General features: G+C 32.9%; 1 protein-coding gene across 1 annotated transcript; it reads left to right on the top strand.

Moving 5' to 3' along the window:
- Nucleotides 1-243: 243 nt before the first annotated feature.
- Nucleotides 244-6,508, top strand: LOC113852584 (oligopeptide transporter 4-like). The gene is made up of 6 exons (XM_027482897.1): nt 244-787; nt 1,882-1,979; nt 3,534-4,097; nt 4,645-4,897; nt 5,446-5,628; nt 5,856-6,508. The coding sequence occupies exons 1-6, from the start codon at nt 287-289 to the stop codon at nt 6,468-6,470; spliced, it is 2,214 nt and encodes a 737-aa protein (XP_027338698.1). The 5' UTR covers nt 244-286; the 3' UTR covers nt 6,471-6,508.
- The last annotated feature ends 2,094 nt before the right edge of the window (nt 6,509-8,602 follow it).

Here is an 8,602-nt window from a genome sequence, read left to right as displayed (position 1 = left end):
ACAAGTGATATTATAATAATATAATATATATTTTTCAGATACTGTGTGTAGTTCACAATTGACGAATCAACAAGAATCTAAACCAAGTTGATCAAAGCTGCAAAGGTGTGAAACCATCATCACCACACCACACCACAGCTATGCATTGGAGAAAAGAGAGGAGGGGACCAACCAAGTCTTCTTTATAATTAGTACTACTAATACTATATCTTCCAAATCCAAACCCAAACCCAAACCCAAAATCTTCAAGAAAATCCAAAAGCCACCGTTTTTCTAAGACCACACCATGAGTTCTGACCCAGAGAAGCCAACCACAACAGAACAAGCACTGGACGAAGACGAAGTGTCTCCCATTGAGGAGGTTCGGTTAACCGTAACCAACACCGATGACCCGACCCGTCCCGTATGGACCTTCCGGATGTGGTTCCTGGGTCTTCTCTCTTGCTCCCTCTTGTCCTTCCTCAACCAGTTCTTCGCATACCGAACCGAACCCCTCATCATAACTCAGATCACCGTTCAGGTGGCTACTCTCCCCATTGGCCACTTCATGGCGGCGATTCTACCCACCACCAAGTTCAAAATCCCCGGCTTCGGGTCAAACCTGTTTTCGTTCAACCCGGGTCCGTTTAACATGAAGGAGCACGTGCTCATTACCATATTCGCCAATGCTGGTAGCGCATTCGGATCCGGGTCGCCCTATGCGGTGGGCATCGTCAACATCATCAAAGCCTTTTATGGACGCAGCATCTCCTTTCTCGCTTCTTGGCTTCTCATCATTACCACTCAGGTCTGTGCTAACCGAGTCACCCCTTCGCTCGCTAATCATTATCCCCTTTTTTTAATCATTTTTTCTTTAATTTTTTTTGTAGTATTGTGAAGCCTGTGTATATTAATTATGTATTTTTCTTTTTAATTTGTGCCTCAGACCACACGCTAAAATATTATTATTTTTTAAATTATAAAATTTAAAGCTATTAATATAATATTTTTTATCATGTATTTTAAAGACCCACGATGAAGAAATTAATTAATCATTTATTTATGGACCATTCAACCGATTTCTTACCATAACTAGATTCTTCGTCCTTTTCATGATTATGTCATGATTCTTACGTTATCTTACTTAAAGCAATCCATAATTTGTTGCTACTCCCTTTCGTTTTTTAAATCTCTCACTCTGGCTTTTTTATATTATGTTTTTTAGTTATTAAAATCTTCCTTTTTCACTCGGTGGAACAATTTATATTCTTTCAAATCATGATTATTTGACTTAATTACATCTTTTTTACTTTAACCTAGGCACAATTAGATCCTTAGTTTTAATTATTTGCTTTTAGTTTTTTTCAAATTAAGTTTTCCATTTCAAAATTTTATCCAACAATTACATTTTATTGATATATATATATATATATATATATAATATTAAATAAAATATAAAATAAAACATAAAAATATAATAAAAGTCTTAATTTTATAGCGAAATTTAATTTAAGAATTTAAAAAATTAAAACAATAACTATGAACAATTAAAATTAGAATAACTAAAATTGCACCATACATGAATTATACGAATAAAAATTACAATTAAACCTAATTATTTTGTTAAACTGCTTTTGTGATGGATTATTTCATTGAAAGTTGATACTTATATAACGTTTACCGTTTGTAACAGAATAATTATATATTTTTTATTATCATATTGTATAAAATTACATTGATAATTAGGATACACTAGGTTCTAATTTAGCACTAAATATAATTTATTCAAATTATTGCGGTGTTGTATATGTTGTAATACAATGAACAAATGCATTAGGGCCGAAATTCTTATATTGCTTTTAACCTTGTAATTAATGCCTTCATCATGGTGGCGCTCTGAAGGTGCTAGGATATGGATGGGCCGGGTTACTGAGGAAGTACGTGGTCGAACCGGCCCATATGTGGTGGCCCAGCACTCTCGTCCAGGTCTCACTTTTCCGGTAAGCCGAGAAAAATGAAGAACACCTGATACATACTGCTATCTACTTCTATCCCATCTCTATTGAGTTTTCATTATTGAAAGTTATATAATTTCCATTGATCAATCAAAAGATATTTTATATATTTTTTAATTATTTTTATCAATAGAAAATATAATGAATTTTTTATAAAAAGTTATTAATTGATGTATTATTTATTTTATTTTTTTGAATTTAAAGTTAAATGCCTGCTTTTTAGGTTTTTCTCTTGTCTATAATTTATATTTGTTCACATTTCATTTTGATGTATTATCATAATATGTACAGTGATGCCACGCTCGCTAGTAGTGTTTTTGAAATATGCATCCATACATCCTTTAAGCTAATAAATGTTTTTACTTTTTAGATAGCGGATAGAATTTAAGACGGAAAGGAGAGATTGTCAAAACCTCCCTAAGGATGGTTAATGGTTGAGTGAATTTGTCCTCAATTTGGGTCAAGTGCATTTAAAACAGAGAAATAATAATTGGGTTTCATTCATCACTAGAGGTCAAGAAAATTTGCGTGTAGAAAAATCGACTCTCCATTATATTTCCTCATATGGGGGACTAAGTTGAGGAGGGGAAGATGTATCGATAAAAGACAGAGCTGGCCCACCTGGCCATATAAGATTCTAGCTTGACTATAAAAACTACAAGAACGTTAATGTCAACCATTTAAGCTTCCTTTTTTATTTTGACCCAAAATATTAGTAATACATTTTTAACACACTTTTTTAACATATTTTTAAATAATTAAAATATATTAGAATTACATAAATTATATTCGCTCTTACTCTTTTTTTTTTTTTTCATATTTTTATAATATTTAATAAATTTTAACCAATATTAATAATAACTTCTCTTTTGTATCTCATAAATCTTTAGTCCATGAATTAACGTCAAAATCATATTTGACCAATTATGTGGAAACTACTTACAAATTAGGAAGGAGACAGGGAGAGAATGGAGGTCCACACTAAGAAGCCGCTTTGCATGACCCACGATGCTAGTTTCGTAATCAATTGAACTTACTTTTTTGTCAATAAAATAAAATATAATATAATTGACTTTTTTTCTTTAATTGACAAGATTATTATTATTATTATTATTACGATTTTATGATAATAAATTATATAATAAACTTTTATTAAAAATTGATAACAAAAATTTACTACATATAATTTATTATTCTGTAAAATATTGAACTGAACAAAAAAATCGTTATTATTATTATTATCATTGCTTTGGATTCTAACAAACTGGCAACTGTTATATGGAAGTTTAGGAAAGTCTTGTAAGGAAGGTAGATAGATATTAGACCCATCGGTTTGTAGCTTTATGAGCTGTGTTGCGAGAGCAACGTTAAAATTACAACTGGAAAATTAAGGATGCAACAAAGGACAACAGGTGTAAGAGTACTAGAGTAGCTACGATGTAGCAATAAAATGTTGCACATGCAACCACATTGCATGCAGACTTAGCACTGATGTATATCCGAACAATATAGTTACGTGCAAAAATTTTTGGTATGCAGAGCACTGCATGAAAAAGATGACCACCGACTTTCACGAGCAAAGTTCTTCTTTATTGCACTAGTGTGCAGTTTTTCGTGGTATGTGATCCCTGGATACTTCTTCACAACGCTCACAAACATATCATGGGTGTGTTGGATATTCTCAAAGTCAGTCACAGCTCAGCAAATAGGCTCAGGCATGAAAGGCTTGGGCCTTGGAGCACTCACACTTGATTGGTCTGCTGTGGCATCATTCTTGTTCAGCCCTCTAATCTCACCCTTTTTTGCCATTGTCAATGTTTTTGTGGGTTATGCATTAATAGTCTATGCTGTGATTCCTATAGCATACTGGGGCCTCAACGTGTACAATGCCAATAGGTTTCCCATTTTCTCCTCACACTTGTTCACAGCCCAAGGTCAACATTACAATATATCTGCTATTGTGGACAACAATTTTGAGCTAAATGTTGCAGAGTATGAAAAGCAAGGTAGAATTCATCTAAGTGTGTTTTTTGCTCTCACCTATGGCTTTGGATTTGCCACCATAGCATCCACCCTTACGCATGTTGTTTGCTTCTATGGAAGGTAATGCTCCTCAAATTGTTTACTTACCAGTGATGTTTAGTTTCTTGCTATTAATTTGATAAGGGATGTGATGTTGTTGAGTTTGAAATTCTGGAACAAACACTTGCACCCGTATGTTCTAAATTCTTTATTGCTTTTGTTGTCAAAAAATTATTGTAATTTATATGATGAAATTGTAGAGGTACTTTACAGTTGCATATTGTGCAAACTAATGAATATCTGACATTTAAACAATAATTCTTAGAATTCTGGATAATTTACTCATATAAGCTAGAGCTTTAGAAATTTTATGCTTTACAGAATAACTTGAAATTTTGGTTTCAAAGATAGATTACATTAAAAAAATGATGATGCTTCCACAATTTTCTCAAGAGTTCATGTGTAATATCTAAAGATATATCAACATGACATAGCTGAAGCTGCAAATGAAACATTACGACAACAAATGAACTTCCTCCAATTCCCTTCACAGCTTAAATTTTTATGAGCTATCAGCTATATTGGTCAAAAAGTAGTTATATGTTGATTTGTATAACTAAATATGCAGAGAGATTATGGACCGCTATCGTGCTTCTTCCAAGGGCAAAGAAGATATCCACACAAAATTGATGAAAAGATACAAAGACATACCTTCTTGGTGGTTTCATTCATTGCTGGGTGTGACACTTTTGGTTTCTCTCGCACTATGCATCTTTCTAAATAAGCAGGTTCAGATGCCGTGGTGGGGACTTCTCTTTGCTGGAGTCCTAGCTTTTGGATTTACCCTCCCCATCAGCATCATCACTGCCACCACAAACCAGGTTAAAATCTTGCAACTTTTGCCCCTATTATGTTATGGCACATGCATAGACCAACTCTGTGTTGTACAGAAATTTAACTTACTTTAAAGGACTAGGGGTGGTATAGATCGATCGAACTTCTAGCAAGTTGGTCGTAGGAGCTTGAATATTATTTCAAATACTATGCTAAAAGCTTAACTGTTGTATAGACAGATTTAGTTAATTTTATATCTAACAGTTATTTACAAAATGGCATGAACATTTTAATCTGATGGGACTTTTTCCTATCTGAATTGCCATGGACTAGTTAGAAACTTCATCTTTTTATGCGTCTTATGACAAAGCTAGATAGTGATATCTTCTGAAATAATACTCAAAATGCTTTCTTAGTGATTACTTCTTAATCTAAGAACAGTTTAAGATAAGATGGAGCTATTACGTTGGTATCTTGTATTATATGTAATTTATTCTTGAGAGTTCTCTTGTGGTTTTAAAGAATAAATACTCTGTTTACGGGACCACAAAAAATCTCAGGTTTTGACTAATGCTCTCCTATGTTCTGCGTTCAGACACCAGGATTGAATATCATCACCGAGTATGTCTTCGGTCTGATTTACCCTGGAAGACCAATAGCAAATGTTTGCTTCAAAACCTATGGTTACATTAGCATGGCGCAGGCTGTCTCCTTCCTCAGTGATTTCAAGCTCGGGCACTACATGAAAATTCCTCCAAGATCAATGTTCTTAGTTCAGGTATATTCTTAAACACAAGCCCTCTCCTTTTCGCTCAAGTTTTGTAGGACTCATATGCCAGCTTTCTATTATTTATGCCAGTATATCACAATTTACAAGTATATTTAACCAAAGGGTTTAATTGTCACACACACAAAAACAACTCACCTTATATGCTGATAGTGATAATACATTTATTATATAGTTTCTGATACATTAATTCAATTTGTTCCCACATGTATTTATAGTTCATAGGTACAATGCTTGCTGGAACCATCAACATTGGGGTAGCATGGTGGTTGCTGAACTCTGTCAAGAATATATGTCATGATGATCTCCTTCCTGCAGACAGTCCCTGGACATGCCCAGGGGACCGTGTATTCTTTGATGCATCAGTTATTTGGGGTCTGGTGGGACCAAGGCGTATCTTTGGTTCTCAAGGAAACTACAGTGCAATGAATTGGTTTTTCCTTGGAGGAGCATTAGGACCCATAATTGTTTGGCTATTGCACAAAGCATTTCCCAAACAGTCATGGATTCCCTTAATCAACCTTCCAGTTCTCCTGGGAGCAACTGGGATGATGCCACCAGCAACACCATTGAACTACAATGCATGGATTTTCGTTGGAACAATTTTCAACTTCTTTATCTTCCGTTATAGAAAGAAGTGGTGGCAGAGGTACAACTATGTTCTATCAGCAGCACTTGACAGTGGAGTTGCTTTTATGACCGTCTTGCTCTACTTTTCACTTGGTTTGGAAAACAAGAGCCTTTCTTGGTGGGGAAATGATGGTGAACACTGTCCACTGGCAGCTTGCCCAACAGCAAAGGGCATAACCGTTGATGGTTGCCCAGCAAACTAGTTAGCAGTGATTTTATGCATCTTTTAATGGTTTCATTACAATACCATATGCATGAAAAACATGTATTTAGGAATGCAAAATGTAAAACATAAAAAACAATATTTTCAAGTAAATAGCTGGTGTTACGTGGTTTATTACTACGCTTTTTATTGATGTGCTTTCTTACTGGGGTATGATGAGAGGAAGAGAAATCATCTTATTTCAATTAACTGGACATGGGAGAAAAAATTGATGTTCAAATCAACATAATAATGCATGATTATTATTAGTTGCGAATCTCGTTATTATTGTATCTAATTCTACTATAAATATTTATAAAGTTGAAGAGGAGGCAATAATTAGTTCAGAACTACTTTGGCAAAAGCAAACATGAAAGGCAGGAAACAAAGATAAGTAAAACAAGATGCCCTCGGAAGTTGTACTCAAATACACGGTAGAGAAGGCAACTTTTGTTAAGATTACCGTAATAATTGGAAATTTGCTCTGGCTTTGCTCAAGTTGACTCAAGTGCATTCCACTTTTTAGTTCGATTTTGTACCATTCTTTTTCGAGTCCCGGAGTTAAACTGTGAAGTTCAAAACTCTGTTTAGGATCCCTTATGAACAGTTTATGATTTTAACTTACTTTAACATATTTTCTTAATATAATTAATTAAAATACTTTTTAAATCTATTTTAATAAATTTATGACATTAATAATCACTTTAAAAAAATATTATTAAATAAAAATTTAAATAAACAATTGTCCAACACATCATACAAGCACCTTATGCAAATCTTTACCAGATAATTCTATCATGCATGTTTCTTTTTGTTATAAACCTTCGATTTTTTATTATTGTTCCCTAAACATCAATATTAACATTTTCTTTTTACCTATCATTGACGTTGGAGGGGACTCCATTAGCTAGGCTTAGCAGCTCAGATAGCAACGAGAGTCGGTGAGTCAATGCCATGCAGAATTGGTGCGGTGTGAATATGGAAGCATCATATGGATATTGATATTGCGTGTAACGTTGTGTCGGATTTTAATAACTTGATATTGCGTGGAGGATGAGGTTTTCGACCGGGGTAATGTTGTTCATTCAGTATGTGTTGGAATCGGCTGGCATGGGTTAATCTTTTGCTCCCTTACTTATTTTCTCTGTTTGCATTCTGCTTGTGCTTTGTTAGAACGATATCTCGTTGGACCCAACATCCGATGATGTTAGACTACATTTAATATTTAATTAAATACAATCAGGAGCTCGATCAATAGATAAGCACGTATTTATAACGAAAATGGCATTTGAAATTCATGAATCGAGCATAAAATGGACATACTAAAGAGGAAGATAACAGTAAAAATATGTAATATATAATTGTTCGGGAGAAATGGAAAACATTCAATTATAATGGTTTTTTCCGGACAAAAGGTTTTAATATAATTGAAGAATATCTGAGTTATCAGTATGAAGCAAAAGTTGATTACTTCTTTGTGGAAAGTTATAGTTCTTATATAGTTTAAATATATATATTTTGATTAAAAAATTGGTATGATATAATTATAAGATTCTTTTACTTTTTAATGAACTTTGTGAAGTAAAAAAAAAGACAAAAGGAGATATTGATTTTCTTTTTTTGAAGTAACTTTTTGACAAGTTTTTAGGTAAGTTATGATGAAGAAAAAAATATGATTTTTTAGTTGAAATGAAGAGATATTTTTAACTAATTTTTATAAGAAAGTTGTAAATAAAAAAAAACCTAATTTTTAGTAAAAAAAGTGACCTTTCAATAAATTTTGGCAAGTCATAATAAAAAATCATTGATAGAAGACAAACAGTTTAAAACTATCAAAATTAGTTAAAAAAAAAAAATATTTTGACGTGTTTTTTTAAAGTTAGTTAGAAAAAGGTATTCTAAAGCGTTTTTCCAAGATCATTTATTAATAAGCATGCATGAAAGACTAGTTCAAGATTGCTTTATTAAAAGAGTTCAAGTATTTCAAATGAAAAAACATATAAGTTCAAGTGATAAAAATATCTTAAAAAATGATGAAATTTGGTAGAAATTCCAGATACATTAAGACTATTTAAAGTAGTTAAAGATTAAAATATGTGATAAAGATCATGAACAATATATAAGAGTGTTACA

Source organism: Abrus precatorius, unplaced genomic scaffold (assembly GCF_003935025.1).
Source record: "Abrus precatorius isolate BTA unplaced genomic scaffold, Abrus_2018 Scaffold10, whole genome shotgun sequence".
Taxonomy (NCBI): Eukaryota; Viridiplantae; Streptophyta; class Magnoliopsida; order Fabales; family Fabaceae; genus Abrus; species Abrus precatorius.
Note: the sequence above shows the minus strand (reverse complement) of the source record. Positions and strands in the feature narration are given on the sequence as shown.

What these genes read in the sequence shown, in the direction of transcription:
- LOC113852584 (XM_027482897.1), top strand. Translation starts at nt 287, where the DNA reads ATGAGTTCTGACCCAGAGAAGCCAACCACAACAGAACAAGCACTGGAC. An exon ending in GTCCAGGTCTCACTTTTCCG is followed by an intron (nt 1,980 to 3,533) that starts GTAAGCCGAGAA and finishes TTTGGTATGCAG; the next exon opens with AGCACTGCATGAAAAAGATG. An exon ending in GATCAATGTTCTTAGTTCAG is followed by an intron (nt 5,629 to 5,855) that starts GTATATTCTTAA and finishes ATGTATTTATAG; the next exon opens with TTCATAGGTACAATGCTTGC.